Raw genomic sequence first — 21,181 nt, 5'->3', positions numbered from 1 at the left:
AAGCAAGCCGCATTTAAGATGTTGTATGGTACTTGGGAGGAAGCATACAACCGAATCCCTAGGTTGTTGTTAGCCATGGCCGCCACAAACCCGGGCATGGTTCATGTTGTCGAGCCTCATGGGCACCAAACAACGGTTTATGAAGGAAAGAAAGTCCGAGTATTTGGCCGTGCATTTTGGGCGTTCGAGCAATGCGTGAGGGCTTTCGAACACTGTAGGCCGGTCATCTCCATTGATGGCACGTTCTTGACTGGACAATACAAGGGCACCTTGTTGGTTGCGATAGCAAGTGATGCCAATAACCGGGTGTTGCCATTGGCATTTGCTTTGGTTGAGGCGGAGAACAATGACAACTGGGAGTGGTTTATGCGTCTTTTGAGGACGAAGGTGTTACCCGCTCAAAGGAAAATTTGTGTCATATCGGATCGGCATGCAGGAATTCTTAACGCAGTGGAGATTGACATTCCCGGGCATGCTCCGTTGCACCATCGATGGTGCATGAGGCACTTTTGTTCGAACTTCTATAGGTCATGTGGCCTTAAGGAGTTGGCCGATGATCTTCAAGATTGTTGTCTTGCTTTCTCCGAGAAGCGGTTCGCCACTTTGTTGAACAAATTGCTCGCACACAAAAAACTTGATCACGGGGGTCAAGACTTTATGAATAGGCACATTCCCCACCGGAACAAGTGGACACGTGCTTTTGATGAAGATGGCCGAAGATACGGTCAAATGACAAGCAATATGGCCGAATGCTTCAATAGGGTGCTCAAAGGTGCACGTGGATTACCTGTGACGGCAATAGTTCAATACACATTTGACAAGATGAATGCGTACTTTCTAAAGTACTCAATGGAAACTGATGCACAGATAGCGGGTGAGAACCCGCGCAAGTACAAGTACAAGTTCCCACCCAAGGTTGATGAATGGTTAGAATTTCAATCACGAAAGGCGGACTCAGAAGAAGCTATATTATATGACAACGAAGAGTGGAAGTATGAAGTGAAAGAGCCAGGAGGAACCACAAACGATGGCCGGCAACATGGAGGTCGGGCTTTCAAGGTGTCGTTAACACAATGTGATTGCTCTTGCGGGAGGCCATTGTTGCTTCATCTCCCATGCTCACATTTGTATACCGCCGGTCGCGTTAGAAATGTGGACATCAATCACCCACGCACCGTGAGGGAGTTGGAGTTCTCAATCATGACGGTCAAGAAAACATGGGCTCCCCGCTTTCACCCATACTTTGACCAATCACAATGGCCGGAGTACCATGGAGTTCAACTATGGCCGGATCCGGAGTTGAAGGTTGTTAAACGTGGTAGACGTAAAACAAAGCGTTTTAGAGGCGACATGGACGGATGGGGCCATGGTGGCCGCCGCGAAGCGGGAAACGATCAATTCCAAGAGCCTCGTGAGAGCTCCCGTTGTGGGGAATGCAAAGGTCATGGCCACAACAAAAGAAAATGTACGAAACCAAGGAAAAGGTCCAAAAAAAATGATGCAAGCACTAGCCAACAAGGAGCTACACAAGGGAGCCAACCAAGTGATAGCCAACAAGTGCCAAGCCAACCAAGAGGTAGCCAACAAGTGCGAAGGCAACAACGCGGTAGCCAACAAGTGCCAAGGCAACCAAGTGGGAGCCAACCTAGTGGTAGCCAACAAGTGCCTAGCCAACCAAGTGGTAGCCAACAAGTGCCAAGCCAACCAAGTGTTAGTCAAAGAGGATCTAGGCAACAAAGAGGTCGGCAACTAGGACTTACAAGAGGCCGTGGTGGTGGTAGTCTAGGCCGTGGTGGTGGTGTTGGCCGTGGTGATGGTCTTGGCCTTGGTGATGGACTTGGTCGTGGTGATGGACAAGGGCAAGGTCGTTATAGAGGAATGTTTGGATACCTCGATGGACCATTTCCGTATGTTGCTCACTAACTATAATGTTTCAAATGTTCTTGTTTTCCATATGTTATTTTTTTCATATGTTCCATTTGTTTGTATTGTCTTTACTAACCATTATGTTTCACTCATTGTAGGTATGGCGGCTTCCCAACCCAACAAACCAACAATGAAGGAGGATGGCGAAGATAAGATGGCGGGATGATGGGAGAAGAAGCTTAGAGAGGAGGATGCAGCCAAGCTAAAGAAGAAAAAGGAAGAGGAGCTTGAGGAGAAGAGGAAGGAAGAAGAGAGAGCGTCAAATGCGATGCGCGCCAGGGAGCAAGCATTGGTGAGGAAATGTGAGGAGGCACAGAAGAAGCGTCAAAAGGATTTTGAAGAAGGAACCATGAAGCTTTGGGCAATTGCAACTGAAAAAAAAGGTGTGCGTGTGCCAAAAATTTGCTAAGTACAGGTGCAACGCCTAGCTACTGGGCGTTGCACTACAGTGTGGCGCCTCGGTGCTAGGCGCTGCATGGGCTGTAGCTTGCAAACAGAGTGTTTGCTCTCTGTTTAGCTCAGTCCATGTGTGCAACGCCTCAGCTCTAGGCGTCACACTGTATAGTGCAGCGCCTAGAGCTGAGGCGTTGCACACATGGACTGAGCTAAACAGAGAGCAAACTTTCTGTTTGCAAGCTACAGCCACTGCAGCGCCTAGCACGGAGGCGCCACACTATACAGTGCAACGCCTAGCAGCTGGGCGTTGCACTGTACAGTGTGGCGCCTCGGTGCTAGGCGCTGCACGGGCTGTAGCTTGCAACCAGAGTGTTTGCTCTCTGGTTAGCTCAGTCCATGTGTGCAACGCCTCGGCTCTAGGCGTCACACTGTATAGTGCAGCGCCCAGCGGCTAGGCGTTGCACTGTAGAGTGTGGCGCCTCGGTGCTAGGCGCTGCAGTTGCTGTAGCTTGCAAACAGAATCATTATCAGGTAGAGATGAGGAAGGGAGAGGGGGACTTGGTGCACCCAGAGGGTGATTGTCATGGTTCAGAGTTCAATGTGGTTGAGCAGGGAGTTGAGGTCACCCTCGAGGATCCAGACCAGTTCAAACATGTCGAGACTGCCAATGTGAATGATCAAGATGAGGGCTTTAATGGTGAAGCTAATGAAGATCAAGTTCAACATTATGAAGACAACAAGTGCAACGTCATATCATCATCAGCAACCTATGCATCAACAAAAGATATGGAAAGACCGTGTGTGAGGATATAGTTAGCAATGCATCAACAATTGGATATATATGCTCATGCCATACCTCTTGGGTGACCACACCCACATCCTCATCCTCCAAATGATCACCATGGCTCTGGCCCGAAGCGGGATCTGATGGTGTCGCCGACCTAGACCGTTCTGGTGATACATACTCGGGGTCACGACAACCAAAAAGGTTTGATAGCCGCCTTAACTTTTGGCCCTGGCGCTGCAACATGTACAAGTGAATGAGACATCGAACGTAGCAACACATGTTAAGTGCTAGTTTGAAGGAGATGTGAACCTTGATGAATGCTCGAAGTGCACCTTCTCCATCGCTTTTGCCAGCCGGGGTTGTTTCAAGAATAGTCTCGGTCTCATCAGCTGCTTTCTTGATCTGGGCATGCTATGAACAGAAATGGTATTAACGTGTTAGGCAAGCGAAGATGTGAATAGTGTGAATGAAAAGCAAAGAGGGCAAATACCACAAAGTTCATTTGGAGCTGAAGGGATCACTGAGTTGCCTTTCCTGACTAATGCGTTGTACTGGTGTTGGGCTACCTCATCAAAAACAGTGGGTTCTTCCAAAATCTCCTCAGCATACGCCGGCTTGCATACCTCCACACGGGTACTTGCAAGAAACCATGTGAGATAGTTGTTGAACGCTACAGGGCAGTGCTCACGAAGCTGGACTCCTTTTCCAGCCCTAGCTTGCTCCACACTAAGCGCAAACTGTACGACATACTTTCTGTGATGCTTGGCCCAATCCTTAATCTTCCGCTGCCTTTTCCTATCCAACCTGCAAGTTAGAAACATAATATTAGTAGCATCGAAACCGCCGAGAAGCTGCTAAGTACTCAAGGTTAATTATATCTTACGCGTGTAGCAACTTGTCTGTGTCCTCCCACTCCGGCGGATGTGCCTGGAACAAACCAAACTGACGGCGCACTCGATGTGGGAGGTGAAGCTCAACCGCCCAGTTGCATATGAGTGGGCACCGCATACGCCAGAGATCCCTATCCCTAGTGCACATCGGATTCAGCCTGAACTCTAAAGGGTTACCAAAACTATCTCCTGTTCCATACGGCTCCCATATCACCTGCAAAATGGGATAGAATGCAAAATTGATATCGAGTTGCAATAGAAGCATCATAATCACTTATGCCATGTCAATTCACCTGCTCAGGCGTGATCGCGTCAAGCTCACTCTGGTACAACTTGTACATGACCGAGGGATCATCTGTCGTCTCATTTATCACATCCCACTTGTAAGCCCAAGTGGGTAGCCGTAGTAGGTCGCCTTTGTCGTCCCAATCATCGTACTTCACCTTCTTCGGACGTCCAACCGGCAAACACTCCCAGCTCCATATGGAAAGTGCGAGCAAACAACCACCAATACCTCCAGATGACCTACAACAGGCTTCGTCCAACTGCACATAAAAGAGAACATGGTTCAATTAAGAGCAAGATCGCATTCATAATGTAGCAATGAAGTGAAAAAGAAACAACTTCATACCTGTCTATACAAGTAAGCCAGTGTCGCCGAACCCCAACTCCATTTGCTATCGAAGACGGTCAACGCCTTCAGCCACATCCATGGAGCATTCTTGCCTGTGCCATCAGCAAACATAGTCCTGGATATCACATACCACATGTAGACACGAGCATATATCTTGACCGTGTCCTCATCAGCTTCCGGTGGGCAAGTACCAAAGTGCTTAGTAATCCACGTGAAAGTAGCACCGGCTGCGACTCTTTCCTTCTTCTTGTTTTCTGCTGCTGGTTCCGGAGGCTCCGGAGGAACCATACCGATAAGGGCATGCATCTGCGCGCGCCACCCATCGGAGTCGGTGCTCATACATAGAGGATTCCCATCGATAGGAAGACCGATGATCATAGCAATATCCTGGAGCGTCACTGTCATCTCCCCGGTCCGTAGATGGAAACTATGTGTCTCCGGCCGCCAATGATCAATAAGCGCGGTGAGTGCTGGAGCATTGTTGGGTGGCGTCGACCGTCTGACCATATGAATGAAAGGGAGAAGTCCTGTCTCCCTTACATATGGTGTGTATTGCTCATCATAGCGCATCCACCCAAGGGTGACCCCGTGAGAACGAAGCTTCAAAGGTGCAAGCGCCTACAAACAAACAATTCATAACATTACATATGGGGCATTTGTGTTTGAAATAAATACGAAATTCATAAAATAGGCCACTTTCATTATTACCCGCTGCTCCACCGCCATAGCATACGACCGGTGTTGTTTGTCCCAGTGATCATCGAGAAGCCAAACCATCCTAACAATTTTGAAAGAAAGCTTTCTTGTCAACACGATTATCTTTTCAATACAAATAAACTAAAGTACGCCTACTAGATGCAAAATACAAAGCATATGTATCCAAACCATTCTTGCCAATACAAATGTAATTTCAATAAACTAAACTAAGCCTACCTCATGCAAGATTCAATACAAATATCTTTTCCATATAAATAAAATGTCAACCTATGTATCCAAACTATATAAATAACATGTCAACCTATGTATCCGAACCACATTCTAGTCTAACAAGGGTTCCCCAAATCTAATACATGCAAGATTCAAACAAAAATTCCCTAAATCTAATACACACAAGATTCAAACAAGGGTTCCTCAAATCTCCGAAATAGCATACATTCTATGGATAGAAAGAAGGGGATCGGAGAAAAGTACCTTCTAGGATGGATTGGTGAAGGAATCCACGGGCCAAATCGTCAGATTTGAAGATTTTTTAAGAGGGGATTGAGAGGGGGAGAGGAGGAAGCCGCCGGCCGCCTGTTCTGTAACTCCTCTGGAACGAATGGGTGGGGGGGGCAGCGGGCGGCTGGCATCTAAGTCACAGTGCAGCGCCTGCGGGCCGGGCGCTGCACATTACGGTGCAGCGCCTAGCTCTGAGGCGCTGCACTGCTGGGTGCGGGCCCAGGGGCTGCCACGGTGGACTGAGGTGCAACGCCCCTGAGCTAGGCGCTGCACCGTAGGGTGTGGCGCCTGCGTGGCGGGCGCTACACAAAAGGGTCAGTGCTGTGAAATAGTTTCACGGGCAGTTCATTTTGTGAATTGATTTCGTCCACAGGTCAAAATAGTCAAAATTGCCCAGTGAAGTGAGCTTGAGCTACTGCAGTAAGATCAACTTCAACGACCCAAACGGACCCGCGCTTTGTCTGTTTGGGTCGGCTAGACGGATGTGTGCGTCCGCATAGTAAATTGGGTCGGCTTGACCGTTCAATGGGGAGGCCGACCCAAATGTGCCGCCGTGGAAAAAAATTGCATGAAATAAATATAAAATATTATAAATATAAATATAAATATAAATATAAAAAATTGCATGAAAAAAATTGCTTGACCAAAATGGCCGATCAAACGCCGGCCAAATTCCACTTAAATCTAATAAACATTAAATAAAATATTAAAAAAAGTCTGCGTCCGCCTGCTGTCGCCCGGCACGCTGTCCTTGACGTCGTCGGCCTTGCTCTTGCACTTGCCGTCGACGCCGTCGTCGTCGGTGAGGTCGATGAAGACCGGAGCAGGGCCAGCCCACCCGAACGCCGCCTGGTACGCTGCCAGGGCAGCCTCCTCCGGCGTCTGCTGGGGCGGCGGCATTGCGGCAAGCCGCGCGCGCTCCTCCTCCTCCTCCTCCTCGAGCCGGAGCGCCTCCGTGTCGTGTTGGAGCATGGCGTCGTAGCGCATCTACTCCTCGTCGTCGGCCTGCTCCTGGCGGAGCCAGTGCTCCTTCCATCGCTCGAGGTGGGCCGCCTCCTCCTCCGACATCGTGGAGAAGTGGACGGGAGACGCGCTCACCCACTCGCGGTACTGACCCGTCCACGAGTAGGCCTCCTCCGACCGAGTGGGTGGAGGCGGGCAGCGCTTACGCGTCGGCTCCGGCTCCGGCTTGGGCTGGACGGGCGGCGACGGTGGCGGTGGCGGCACGAAGAGCATGGTGTGGACAGAGTCCCCCGCTGCCGACAGGGCAAGGGCTTGCTCCAGCCCATCCCAATGGGCGTCCTCCTCGAGGCGGCTAGCCTCCAGCGTGTGTTGCAGGGCCTCCTCGCGGGCGGCTTGGTACTCCGCCTCCATGTCCTTCGGCTCTACCTGCGGGGCCGGCGGTGAGAACGACGTCGACACCCGAGCGCCGTTGCTCCTCGTGTTCGAGGGCGAACCACGCCTCCCAGTTGGGATAGTCGGCGTACTACTCTGGCAGCCGACGCTGCTCCGGCGTGAGCTGCGCGCGGCGCCTGCGCACCTCATCGTCGTGCGCCCGTTGGGTACGAGGAACCGCCGGCACCGGGATCCGCTGCGGATCCAGATGCCAACGGTGCGGCAGCGTGACATCGGGGTACGGCAATGGTTGCCTGTACTCCCAGTGCCACCGCGCTTGGTGCACCGGGATGTGCAGGCGCTGGCGACCAGGGCGGAAACGCGTCGCCACCGAAGGAGGAGGAGGAGGAGAAGGGGAGCACGGGAGGATGAGGCGCCGGTGGCTAGGGTTTGCGGACGCCGACGAGGAAGCAAAGGGGGGGGGGGGGGGGGGGGGGGGGGGCAGATGTGGATGAGACCGACCCCGCCGCAAGCGTGGTTAAAAAAGGACGCTTTCACTGGCTGACGCATGAGCCCGCTGTCGATGGTCGTCATAAATAAGACGACCGGTAGCGGTTGGGTGACCGCCAGATGGGGACGCAGCGGACGGCGAGGAGACGCGCGGCGCGTCTGCTTCTTCCGCGCCGACGCATTTCAGGGGTAATTTTGGGCCGAAAATGGGTCGGCGCGGACGACAGACGGGTACAATTTGAGTTTGGGTCGACGTGTTGGGTCCACGTCGACCCAAATGAACGCGGGCGGATGAAATGAGTCGCTCCATTAGAGTTGCTCTAATAGTAATAGTAGTAGTTGCTGTAGATCGTGATCTTGTCGCTTTGGTGAAAGAGAGAAGGATCCGTTCGTTGACGTCGCGCGTGAAACTTGTTGCGTCCGTACCACCCAAGCAGCGGCAGCAGCATCGGATCGGGATCTCCGCCGGGAGGGGAGGGTGGTCGAGCGGAGCCGAGCCAGCGAGCGCGCGCGCGCGCGCGGGGCGGCCGGCAGCAGCCTTTTTCGCGCGCGCTTTGCTCTTTTGCCCGGCTGCTGCTGGTGCTGGGGCCGGGCGACTCCGTGTCCGTCCGTCAAAAGCAGAGCCGTTTTCTACTCCACGGTGACGACTGGCCAGCGCTCGGAGAATTGATTCGCCCGCGCGTGCAGCCTCGCTCGTCGAGCGTCGGAGGCTAGGGCGCATTTTTTTTTAACCCGACTCAGTGCGGCCGGCACGCCGCACGGCACGGAGGAATGCGAAGGGGGTCTATTCTGAGGCGCGGTCCACTGTGCGCGGCGTGCGTGGTCCACGGTTTGCACCGTGGTGGCAGCCTACTGTTCACGCAAGTCCGGCAACAGCTGCTGAGTGAAGTCTATTTTAAACCTTGAGATTGCAGAGCTCGTCAAGAACAAACCCTCACCTCAAAATTCCTTAAGTCTGTACTCTGTACTCATGATTTTGGTCTGATCCCAACCCTAAACCTGTTTGGCAAACCGGGAAAAATTCCATCCCGCCCAAGATCAGAGTCTAATCTCACTTACATCCCTATCCCATGTGTCATATCCATTGTCTATTCCTAATGCCTTTCTCTTTCTCTATTGAAATCAACGTAGCCGTGCTTGTGCCGCACTGCACCGCTTTGCCAACGTTATGCACCCCATGCGTCGTCGGGCCGCCCGTTGCCAACAACGTCGTGCGCTCCAGTCTATGCCAGGACCCGGGCCGTGCGCCGGTAGGACACCTCCTGCCGAGGAGTTCGTGCTCTGGTCATGAGCGGAGAAGAGCAAGATGATGAAGTGCTACCCGCACATCAGTGCGCCCCTCGCCGTGAAGACGTGAAGTTCGTGGGGTAGCATCGCATCGAGCTGTGTGTGCGACCACGGCTTCTGCTTCGTATGTGTTGAGACAGTTTGTTCTGCATGCGACGTTCAGGAACGTCTCCTAATCTCTCTCAGCTGATTAGTTTGATTATAAGAGTTAGTTGAGCTAGTGTGTTGTGTACACCCCATGTATATGTAACCGGTTGATGTGAATACTGAATGAGTTGCATCTCAAAGCTTTTCAGGCTTCTACAGTATGCACCGAGCAGTTCAGAGTTGCCTGCCGCCACAAGGTCTACTGGCTTTGCCTCGATAACTAGAGTGCATACATGGGTTGCAACTGATAGCGATACGCCGCTGGCGACACTAACGAGTAACGCCCTGGGCTGCGCACGATGATGAGTGCTTCATCTAGAGTCCTCCATAGAGCACTAGAGCACCATGGCATCGCGCGCAACGGCAACCAATTGGGAGTGCGCTCGCACGAGAGTTGCCCAATCCAGACAAAGACACTGGCGGCAAGCTGAGACCTGAGAGTCGCGTCACCGGGCGTGTGTGTGGTCGAGATGTCCAGCCAGGAGTTGCTCTCCGGGCCGCCGTTGTCACTTGTGCACGAGCATGGATTGCATGTGAACGATGCAGGTCTTGCCAATGCGAGGAATGGAATTCACCGCAGCGTGCGCATGCTAGTCTTGCCGGTGCAGCGCCCGAACGGCGTCGGCCGCCGCAGCGGCCATTACGACGAGACACAAATAATACACGAGCCAAGTACCTTTCCGAGGTAATTCATGCACAAGTACGAACACACATGTATGTACAACGCAGCACGTTGGTCGATCGATTCTGGCCGCCGGCTAGACGCGTACATGTAGCATCGCCATCCATTTCCGAGCGCGAAGATGGATATGATGACGCGTGGGCCCACTTAATCAGTGAGAGTAGAAAGTTTTTCCAGTGGGATTGTCTTTTTCCCGGTGTGTCAAATTGTTGTAAGCTAAGTGAAAGGGTCTGAATCAGATCGAGATCATGAGTACAAGGTACAAACTTCAGGGATTTGGAGGTGAGGGTCTATTCCCGACTAGTTCTACAATTTCAAGGTTTAAAACAGACTTCACTTCCTGCTGCTAGTGGTACTACTACTGCTGCTTTTTTCTTTCTTTCTGTCGTCGCGCAAATACTTGCTGCTTTCGCACGGCCAGAGTTTTCCGGCCAGGCCGTACGCGTTCGTTTAAGCCCTGGAGGACCGACCGACCGACCGAGCACGGGGTTTACAGTGGCGTGTCTAATTTGCTTGTCATCATTTACTGTGTACAGTGAAAGAAATACTCAAGTCAGACACTGGCTCGGGGTGGTTTCGAGCTGAGAAAAAATAAATGATAATCAGCGAACGTTCGCTGGGAGGGATGGCAACTGCAAATGTTTTGCTACCAACTTTAGTTGTCACGGGAAAGGCAACAATGATGATTTTTATTCGCAAGCACGGCAATCTTCTGGCAAAAACACGAGTCGAACGGGGTTGTCGTTGCTCGGCCAACACAAATTGTCATCAAAATCATTGCAAAATGCCATCCACTCCTAGCGAACGTTCGTTGGCTTTTGCGGGTTTACAAAAATTCTGGTGACGATCCTTACACACATATAAATATAAGAGTTCGGTGTATCTTCTGAATATATAGACAACTTGGGAATTTGAGTGGGAGGCTAGGGCTCCTTACTCTTTTACTCGGCATAATATGTGTTCACCACTGAATTAGTGTCCATCAAACTTGTGTTTTTTCTTCTTTTTGCTCCATGTACCCTTCCTCCTTTCCAATGAGATTGACACCGAAGTGGCTGGGGGCCTGGAGCATAGGTGAAGGCTATGGACCAAACTCCGATGCATAACTTTTCTCCCAACACTTTCGAGTTTGTTTGATCGGATTCTGAACGAGACTCTCAGCATAGGTCCAAAACTTCCAATCAACACTCCAATTGGTACCTGGAGCGTGACTTGAACATTTATGCAAGCTTTCTAGTTTATAACATCTTTGACATCCCTAGTATTTTCAAGAAATTGGTTCAGTGCATCTGATATGTCTTGAAATGTATCTATACAATGTTAGTATTGTTCATGCCATATCATCATAATATTAGGCAACTTTTTTTGAGTTTTACTTGGATTAACATATTAAAGTTCTTAGTGCTAGCTCATGGTTTTGGTTTCAGAGGAAAAAAATTGCAGCAACAGGAAAAATCCCAAAATTGTAGAAGTCATTTTTATGTCGGGAAGGACCTAGACAACCAGACCAGGGCACCTGGGGTGGATGCCCAGGGGGTTGAGGAGCCCCAATAGGATGCCTCGGTTGTTGTGGGGTAAAATCTGATAGTAAAAGAGGGGAGAAAACGAGGCTTGGTTTAGTGATGCGCAGGTGGGTGACACAATGATTATACAGGTTCAGGCCCCTCTATGGTGGAGGTAAAAGCCCTAGTCATGTTCTCCAAAGAGGTGTTTCTTGCATGTTGTTTTCATGTTACCGAGGTTCCGAACCTATAACCAAATGACATGGGTATGCTTATATGGAGTTCGCTACCTCTTCGGCTGCCACTTGAGTTGAAGAGAGTTTAATACAAATCCACTACTACATGTAACATACATTCTAGTGGCTAGTAGTAATGCCAGTTTCAAGACTTGGAAATGCCTCAATTAATGCATTCCCTTGTTCCTCCACCTAATGATGATCTAGCTGAAGAGAGCTAACAGTACGGGACAAAGGTCACCAGACGAGTATGATAATGATGATGTAGACGACTCTGATGACGAGGTTGAATCATCGCCCTGTCCCCCAACGAATGTTAACACGAAACGTCAATGGAAAAACTGAGAGGGCCTAACTGATGATGGACCTGCCAATCGGCCGCCCAAAAAAGCATGTACAACTCCAAACCCTGTGTAGCAAAAGGCGCCGACTCCTGCAAAGTATAAGGTACCTGTCAAGAAGACTTCCAATCAACCCCAAAAATCAACGGTGCTTCCGAAACTGAAGAAAACTATGTCCGCTACTCCAGAGTAAGTGTATCCAATTATGAATTCTCAATTTAAAAAATCGAGTAAATTCTCATCTTAATATAAGCCTTCGCAAAACTGCTCCTCCTATGAGATTTATGAGCCATACTATAGAAGGTGCAGGTAGACAAACCCAAACGAGCACTTGATTTAGATGCGATGTCTTCTAAAGTATGCAATTTTCTGGTGTCTTGCCCGATTGAAAGGATGAACCAATGTATAACTGACAAGATCATAGATGTTATGGCCGCAGAGAAGGAGAATCCCGATGCTCCCACGACAAATTTGCAATCCGAGCCGGAGGTGCACGAACCGAGTGCTGATGAAGCATGTAACACTGAAGAGATAATCCACCAAGTCCTAGACTAAGTCCTACCACCATGGAGGTTTCATCAGATGTTGCTCCAAGCCTCCCCGAGATCAACCCAAGTGGGCAAAAGCACAACCTGTACGAACAAGATCAAGCTATAGCAAGTGTCTCAGCCATTGTGCCAACCAACTAGAATCCAACTTCCCCGAACCTCAACATTATTTTCGGTTGCCAGAAGTCCATAGCATAAGGTGACCTCAAGCAAAGAAGCCATGCTATAAACTGAGCTGATGGAGCCTTGGCTAGGAGAATTGCTTAAAACCACGGGAGATCTAAAGTTCTTGCTAATGAATTAAATTCTAGTTTTTCAGCCGGACCTTTAACAACCTTAAGGATGTAAACACTAGTATTAAAACATGCATGGATATGGGGCCTTACTCTCACAACCTTATATTTGTGCTCGAGATCTTAATGATATTAATTTGTGCTTTATAAGACAACTGCTATGACGTGCTTCCCACACGAGGATGCCGCAAGGGGGGGGGGGTGTACGAAGCACGTCTTGATCGATGCGCGACCTGCATCAAGAGTCAGTTGTCTAACTGTGGCCCCTTACCGTCTCGCGGGATTACCTCGGTTACTAAGAATAAACATCCAGACAAAAGCATTGGCGGTTTAATAACTACACCTCATTCGTCCACAAGGACTAGTTTCTTGCTACGGTACTAGCCCTTTCTCTCACTGATGTTTGGGTTAGCGTTTCGCATCCTTCTCGCTCCTTACCTCCTCCTGGATTGATCTAGGGGATCCTAGGTACCTGTGGGGTCTTAGATCGAAAATAAGACAAGAGGAAACTACATTACATTGCAATCGGACACGCAAATAACATCAAACATACAAAGTCATTCCAATGATCCTTTGCACGAATACATGGGTTGCAAGGCATTGCCTCAACCCATTGTCTTACCGAACTACTCACACATAACGATCAGATAGCAAAGACAAACTAATTGAAGACAATATAAAGATAATCGACTGATTGATAATATGTCCTACAATAGTGCCGGATGCGATACACTGACTACAAGTTTAAGTAACTTGGAGAGGGATTGCTGCAATGATGATGATAACAACGGTTATGTACATGCACTGTTCATCCTCAAAATCCATGACTTTTTTTGCACAACTCACATTTCAAGATATTTCATCCTGAAAATTTACACACTTATACATCACATCCCTGTATACTTGTCCTTGAAAAGCTAAGAAGTTTGAATATTGATTTTTTTTCTCGAAAATTTCAGCCTCCATAGATGCTGAGCTCCAAAACGCCTTGCGGAATACTATATGGAGAAGACACTTTGTCCTTGAAGACGCTCTTAGTAAGAATTCTACGAGTATTAAAATGCTTTGAATTTGAATCAAAGAGGCCACTCGCATAATATTACTATCACGCGTCCACGCTTAGTCAAAGTCTCCGTCAAACACAAGCTCACCAACACACACCTGTCGAGCCCTTGCCCGTCAATGGCGGCAACAACAAAGCCCGGTCGCCTGGGGCAGGAGAGGCCGCAGCGCGCAGAAACGGGAGGCAGCGAGCATGGCGACGCCGTGGGACAGCTCCTCGAGCCGCCTGTGGGGCGCCCTGGGGCAGGCCTCCAGCGTGGCACAGCTGGTCGGCGTGGACGCGCTCGGGCTGGTCTCCATGGTGGTGCAGGCCGCCCTGGCGGCGCGGCGCCACCGGGACGCCTGCGTGCGGCTCGCGCAGCACGTCGAGCTCGTCGGGGGCCTGCTCGGGGAGCTGGAGCTCGACGAGCTGATGCGGCGGGAGGCCACCAGGCGGCCGCTGGAGCAGCTCGGAGCCGCGTTGCGGCGGTGCTATGCGCTCGCTACGGCGTGCCAGGACTGCGGCTACCTCCGCCGTCTGCTCCTGGGCGGACGGATGGCCGACGAGCTCTGCGCCGCGCAGCACGAGATCGACATGTTCATCCGCCTCATCCCGCTCATCGCCCTCGTCGACAATTCGACAAATACTCGCCGTGCCATGGTTAGTAGTATTGAAATTTGGTGATTTGAGGAAAAACACTGATTTTCGGGCAGTTTGTTTATAATTCGATTGAGCATATCTGTTCAAGTGATCCTTTGCATGACTGCGTCTGACTCCGATTGCAAATTGGCAGTATCAGTTCAACAATTCGATTTCAGTTTAGCAATTTCTGATTTGACAAGGTGTTTCTGCTCTTTAATAAGGCTATGCCTAACCTGAATTATACAGCCTATGCTGGTCAATTGAACATAAATAATATTTGTCACTTTGCTATCCTTGTCTAGCAGGTCGAGGAGGGGGTGCTCAGTGTAGTCACAGATAGTTCAAATCATCACATCAGGTCAGATAATTTTTCATTATGTAGTTTATTATTACTCTGAGAATTTATTCATCATGTATTGATGTTTAATCTGAAGTCTTGTGGTGTCTTTTGACCAAGTAACAACATGGAAGGTTAATCACTTCCCCGGCCAAAAAAAGAAGGTTAACCACTTGGTATGCTGAAAAAGTGACAAGGGACAACCAGATGATTGTTGATTATATTTGGTTGACTAGTGGCTACCGCTTGCTTTAGATCATAGAAGCAGTTATATTTGGGAGTTACAGTACATGTTACATACTTGCAACATATCTGTAGATTTATGTCTGTAATGTAAGATGTGCATTAGTCGATGAGTTAATTTGCTTGTCTTAAAATATACAGTGTCTTGGCAAATTTCTATTATCTTTGTCAATAAGCGTATTTTTTTCTTTTTAAATTTAATGGGCATGAAGCTCAAATTATGTAACCATGTCATAAGTTTGTCAGTTATAGCCTCAAATGTATGAATTTTGCCACTTTTTAGGACTGTGGTGAAGCCATTGGTGGGTGGTATATAGATATAGTAGTGATGAGATTTACCTACGTTTAGATTTCCAGCAAGAGATTTGGAGTTCACCAAAATACGCGTTCAAGGAGCTACAGAACTTCGCAATGTTCAAGAACAGCCATTTGTAGGTAAGTAGTTACTTCTATGAATTTCCTAATGCGGTTAATCATGGACTCGGATATGGGAAGTAATAGACTGAAGTTTCATGACAGCCTTATTTTCTTCAAGTATTTCAGAATAGCTTTATTACGTCTGTGTGCGGTTGACAGTTGTTATACCCTGCTGCTCATGCTCTTGGGCATATTACAACAGAGAGAATTAAAATGTCCATATGGATGATTTTGATATTATTTTTTGTCATATGTGCATACTTTATCATGAGCAGACATTGTGTCACTGCATAGAATCTACCGTGGCCAAACTTTAGTTAATAAACACATCTCATGGAAAAGAACTAGTTAGTGGAAGCAACATATGCTTCGGATAGACTATGAACTTCGAACTTCAAACTACTGAACATACAATTCTATAGTTGAGGAATTCATTGTCTAAAAAAATCGGTTTTAGCACATGTTCACTCAAGTAGTTACCACATGAAAAATGCGATGTGAGTGGCAGAAACTTGATCGGCATATTGCATGACTTGCATTACAATCTCCATTTTTTTTTGTAAGATGGAAGTCCCTACTTAGGATGAGTTGATGATCTATGCTATAGACAAATTGGAGTGTGCTCTTTACATTTTGCATTCTCTTGGCCATGTCCATGTTTCTTTGCGATCCCAGTTGGTGACAACTGACAAGGATAGCTTATCCACGAGTCAGGCAAAGTGGACCTGCAAGAGCAGAAAATCTCCAACGTTGAAGAACTTATGGAGCTTTGTGCCCATATAGAAGCGACTTGCATGGGATTCTCAAAGTTCAACTTCTTTCAGATCATGGATGGTACAGGAAATTTCTCAGAAAAGGCAATAATTGGACGGGGTGGATTTGCCACGGTTTACAAGGTAAATATATGCGAACGTAGAAATAAACTAAGAAAGTGAATGTGTGTCTTCCTCCGAAAAGCATTCCTAACGGCTCTGCTATGTCGCGGAGTGGGATTGACTAGTCCGGTTTTTTCCAGCACAACATGCATCGTTGAATAGCAACCTGTATACTTTGGTATTAGATTCCTTGGTCTGATTGTTTTCTATGTACCGGTATTAGTGTTGGATCATGCTCAGAGGGAAGGACATTTGCATGCATACCTATCCGATTCTCTCGCCTCTCTCCCCAAACAAAATCCATGCATTTTATTTCCTTTTAATTTAGATGATTGATATCTTTTAACTTTCCGTTTTTGATTTTTTTATATCTCAATCCCGGTGACAAGACCTGTAGAACAAGACTAATCTTGGATACATTTTAAACAAATTTAAATTTGATCGATTCAATCAACTAAAATATGTGTTAAATCTTTTCTGATGTTGATTCAAAAATAGGTAATAATTCAAATTCGTGTGATCATTTATCATTTGAATGCTGACAAATTATTTCAAACATATTTCAAATCAATTTAAATTATGCCAATCATATTTCATATTTCAACTATTAAATTTGAAAGCTGAAACAAATGAAAGTTGACAAAATATTTTGATCAAATTTCAAATCAAATTCAGAAACACTTCACCTGAATTTCAGTTATTTCACTAAAATGTCAGTGCTTATTTATGATTTTGAAGTTATTTCACTCATTTTCAGGCTTATTAATTTTGCTAAAATAATTGAAATCTATTTGAGATGTTTCAAATAGATTTAAAATTTAGTGACAAAACCGAAACATGTATGAAATAGAAACTAGAAATTGCACAACTGGATTAAGTCTAAATTTGAAATTGTTACAAAACTATTTTTGACCATATATCATTAGTATAAATGAAATATATGAAACAATAGAACTGAAATACATGATGAAGTTAGTAAAATAAATGTTGTAACTGAGATTACTCGGATTGAAATAAGTGACGTGTGTGAAATTAGTATGAAATAAGTGAAATTAAACAACCGGAATAACTGAACTTGAAATATGGTTAAAAATTGAAATCTAAACTAGTCAAATTGTATCCAAGATTGATATTTTTTAAGGTTTTGTCGCTAGGAATTCAAATATAAAAAAATATGTGAAATCCGATTGACTTTTGGTTAGGGAGATACCAATCATCCAAAAAAATCACAATGAAATAAAATGCATGCCTTTTGTATGGGGAGAGAGAATATGGAGGCGTGCAATTGTCCTTCTCTCTGCACTCTCTCACTTCGACGAACACAGGCCGACAAAAGCTCACTTAGTATTTCTATACTTCCGTCTGCAAGTATTGAAGAGTTGTGTGGGTTAATGAGTTATACGGGCAAAAGTAGGCATGGATCCTGATGTGCTAATGGAGGCCAGATTCCACTCGGCCACATGGAAGCTCCATTAGAAAATCAGGATTTCCGTCTTCTTTTCTCCCCAATAAAGCACTGATTTCTTTTGGGAGAATGTTATCTAAACTCCGTCAGGAACCGTTGCAGTGTGAGTTGTCCGATGGAGTTACGGTTGCCATCAAGAGAGCTCATGAGTACGCAACACTCGGCAGTGAATTGCAGCTTGCAAAGCTTCAACATACCAATCTGATTAGGTTACTTGGGTGGTGCATTCATGAGAAAGAAAGGATTCTAGTCTATGAGTTCATGCACAATGGTTCCTTGGACCGTCACATATACGGTATGTTTTCATTATGATCAGACATCACAGTTATTTTTTTCAAGCACGCTTCATTTTATTTTAAGTATATGTGGGTAGATTCAAAACATTCACAGTTACATGCAATGCTACGATAGCTCTCATTCAGCATCATAATCAACTTATAACTATTCTAGTTTGGTTTACATACGAATATAAATTGCAATTAGTTTTGTCTAAAAGATAATCTTTATTTCAACATTTTGCAGACAGAACAAAAGGGCCATTGCTAGACTGGTCTAAGCGACTCAAGATAATCAAAGGGTTAATAGAGGGGCTTGTTTACATGCACAAAGGCTCCATGTTATGGATTGTCAATAGGGACTTGAAACCAAATAATATCCTCTTGGATTATAACATGAACCCAAGGATTGCTGATTTTGGATCAGCTAGAGCACTGAGTTCAGATGTAGCAGAAGAACATACAAACATGGTTGTGGGCACTTGGTATGAGCTCAAACAATTCGTTACAGATTCCACCATTGCAGTTTTGATCCCTTTTGTTTGCACTTTTCAGTGGTTACAAAGCTCCGGAGTATGCATCTCGAGGAGTTTACTCAGTGAAGACGGATGTGTTCAGCTTTGGCGTCTTGGTTCTGGCAATCATAAGCGGACGGAAGAATACCATACTCGAGAAACAAGGGGATACTGTTGGTGACCTTGTACGCTACGTGAGTGAACTGAACAAATATAGACTTATCATAGTTATACATTGAATGTTATCTCTCAACCATACCTTTTTTTATAAATTACTGCTGTTCTCTCATGCCAAGTTTATTGGAAAACTATTTCAGGCCTGGCATATGTGCAAGGACCAAAGATTGCATGAGCTTGTTGATCCGTCTCTAGGGAACGGATATGAAATCGCCGAGATAACACGTTGTGCTCAGATGGCACTCCTTTGTGCCCAGGAAGATCCAGCAGATCGGCCCACCATGACAGATGTTGCCACCATGCTGAACTTTGAAAGCATGAGCTTATCAATGGAGCCTAAGCAGCCTACAGTGCTGAGTAAAGTAAGTGATGGTGAAAGCACGGCATCTACATACATGGGCCAATCAAGCAGGACAATAGACATAACCATCACGAGCTCAGCTCCCATGTCGACTAGAGTTCGAATCATTCTGAACCCGGAGGTTTGATATGAAGAAAATAATTCAATGGTGACATCATGTATCCATATATAGTTGAAATGTGAATAAGGGCCATGGGCATTCGTCGTCCAGGATAGTGGACCAATTCCAGATATTACTGTGAAGGGGCAACTTGTTTTTTCTTTGGTCAAGCCATTTTTGTGAAAATATCGAGATAAAAAAAACAAGGCCTGATTTTTTCCAGGGAAATAGTGGGTTTTATTCCTCGGTAATAGTGTTACAGTATGCTAATACAAAGTTAGGGACACTGTTTGAAACATGGCGCAACCAACAAGCAGTGCTACCTCCAGTACATCAATATTAGTTGGGCTATAAGCAACTTTATTTTTGGTGACACTCAATTTTCTGCGGAATAAACCCACTTGCTCCCGGAAGCTTCTTGATTTCCATCATAAGGTGTCCATAGGCGGATCGATCCAACGATGACAGTCCTTGCAAAGCAACACTGCTCTGCAGATTCAAAGGCATCTTTGCAATGAAAAAGATAATGATATGCAGAGAAGATGACGAGAGCAACTAGTTAACAAGCGCTCCTTCGGGAGCCTCGTAACGATCAGCGTCACTTGGCGCTCTCAGCCATTTGTCACGTGTCGCGCTTTGGGCGCTTCTTCCGGATTTTGTTTTTTAATTTTTCCGCACGCATTTTTGACTTTTTAAATATTTTTTTGGGTTTTTTCGACGTTTTGGTTTTCCACCGGTCTTCCTTAGCTTTTCAATAAAAAATAATTTATTGAAAAATAAAAAAATTTTGCGCCAAAAAACTCGTTGTTTTTTTCACGAGAGTCACGGTTTTGCTTCCGCGAGAGGCACGGTTTTGCTTTCGCAAGAGTCACGGCCATGCCTCTCGGAAAGGGAAAAAATAAACGCGTTTTCTGTTTTTTTTCTTTCGCGAGAGTCATGGTTTTGCTTCTGTGAGAGGCACGGGTGTGCTTTCGCGAGAGTCACGGCCGTGCCTCTCGGAAAGGGAAAAAATAAACACGTTTTCTGTTTTTTTCGAGAGTCATGGTTTTGCTTCCGCGAGAGGCACGGTTGTGCTTTCGTGAGAGTCACGGCCGTGCCTCTCAGAAAGGGAAAAGAACACATTTTCTGTTTTTTTTCCTTTCACGAGAGTCGCGGTTTTGCTTCCACAAGAGGCACGGTTGTGCTTTCGCGAGAGTCACCGCCGTGCCTCCTCGAAAACGAAAAAAAAACGCGTTTTCTCTTTTTTTTTCCTTCCGCGAGAGGCACGGTTGTGATTTCGTGAGAGGCACGGGCGTGCCTCTTTCGGAAAGGGAGAAAACTCGTGCTCCTAGTTCGGTTTTTTTGTCCGGGTTTTTCGTGAAAAAAAAGTTCGTCAAAACCTATCAACATGGGATCTAGTTTTGAAGATCTCGACGCGAGGAATCCAACGGTGAAAGTGGTTCGAGATTTGGACATAAGGTTTGAGAGATAAAACTTTTTGAATAAACGGATCTACGAAAAAAGGGAAAACTCTCAGGTTGCGATAAGTGGCGCGCTGCATGTGCGCCACTTGTCGCAACCAGGGGAATTAGAATGATCTTTGCAACGAGTACTCCTCAATTAGTGATTTCGAAAGATGACTGGTCCCTCAAAGTCTCTCCAAATCATGCCCGAACCTGCCAACCCAACCCACATGACCCATAAACTCATAATGCCACCCAGCCCACATGTGGTTTAGGCTAATTTAGCATTGGTTGTGTTAATGGGCCAAATTTATGACCCAATATGAAAAGAACGCTATCATAACAAGATTTGACATTTTCATTTTTAGAGTTGTAGATCTAATTTAAATATGATTTTTTGTGACATGATATAAGTATGTTATGGATGTGTGCGTCAGATATTCTCCCCTACGCCCCATGTCTCGCCCCCTGTTGGTGGGTCAGTTCCTGAGCCTGGAGTGGACATGGTGGTCTTTGAAGCCTTGGTGAAGCCCGCCAGGCCTCAGCTATGGTTACCAA

At 46.7% G+C, this 21,181-nt stretch overlaps 2 protein-coding genes across 3 annotated transcripts; one reads left to right on the top strand and one right to left on the bottom strand.

Annotated features, from left to right (window-relative positions):
• Positions 1–3,546: 3,546 nt before the first annotated feature.
• LOC125519186 (serine/threonine-protein phosphatase 7 long form homolog) lies at positions 3,547–4,454 on the bottom strand. Its single transcript, XM_048684060.1, has 3 exons — positions 4,293–4,454; positions 3,993–4,213; positions 3,547–3,913 (listed from the first exon to the last, which is right to left on the bottom strand). The coding sequence occupies exons 1-3, from the start codon at positions 4,338–4,340 to the stop codon at positions 3,547–3,549; spliced, it is 636 nt and encodes a 211-aa protein (XP_048540017.1). The 5' UTR covers positions 4,341–4,454.
• A 9,412-nt stretch (positions 4,455–13,866) lies between these two features.
• On the top strand, positions 13,867–19,426 carry LOC125521607 (putative cysteine-rich receptor-like protein kinase 23). 2 transcript variants are annotated; one of them, XM_048686664.1, is made up of 8 exons: positions 13,867–14,434; positions 14,719–14,774; positions 15,346–15,431; positions 16,128–16,309; positions 17,856–18,048; positions 18,276–18,513; positions 18,584–18,737; positions 18,861–19,426. In XM_048686664.1, the coding sequence occupies exons 1-8, from the start codon at positions 13,988–13,990 to the stop codon at positions 19,206–19,208; spliced, it is 1,704 nt and encodes a 567-aa protein (XP_048542621.1). In that variant the 5' UTR covers positions 13,867–13,987; the 3' UTR covers positions 19,209–19,426. The 2 variants fall into 2 exon arrangements, with proteins under 2 accessions (XP_048542621.1, XP_048542622.1); XM_048686665.1 differs by having other exon boundaries at positions 13,868–14,434; positions 14,722–14,774.
• Positions 19,427–21,181: the final 1,755 nt, after the last annotated feature.

The sequence above is a fragment of the Triticum urartu genome, chromosome 7 (assembly GCF_003073215.2).
Source record: "Triticum urartu cultivar G1812 chromosome 7, Tu2.1, whole genome shotgun sequence".
NCBI lineage: Eukaryota > Viridiplantae > Streptophyta > Magnoliopsida > Poales > Poaceae > Triticum > Triticum urartu.
Note: the sequence above shows the minus strand (reverse complement) of the source record. Positions and strands in the feature narration are given on the sequence as shown.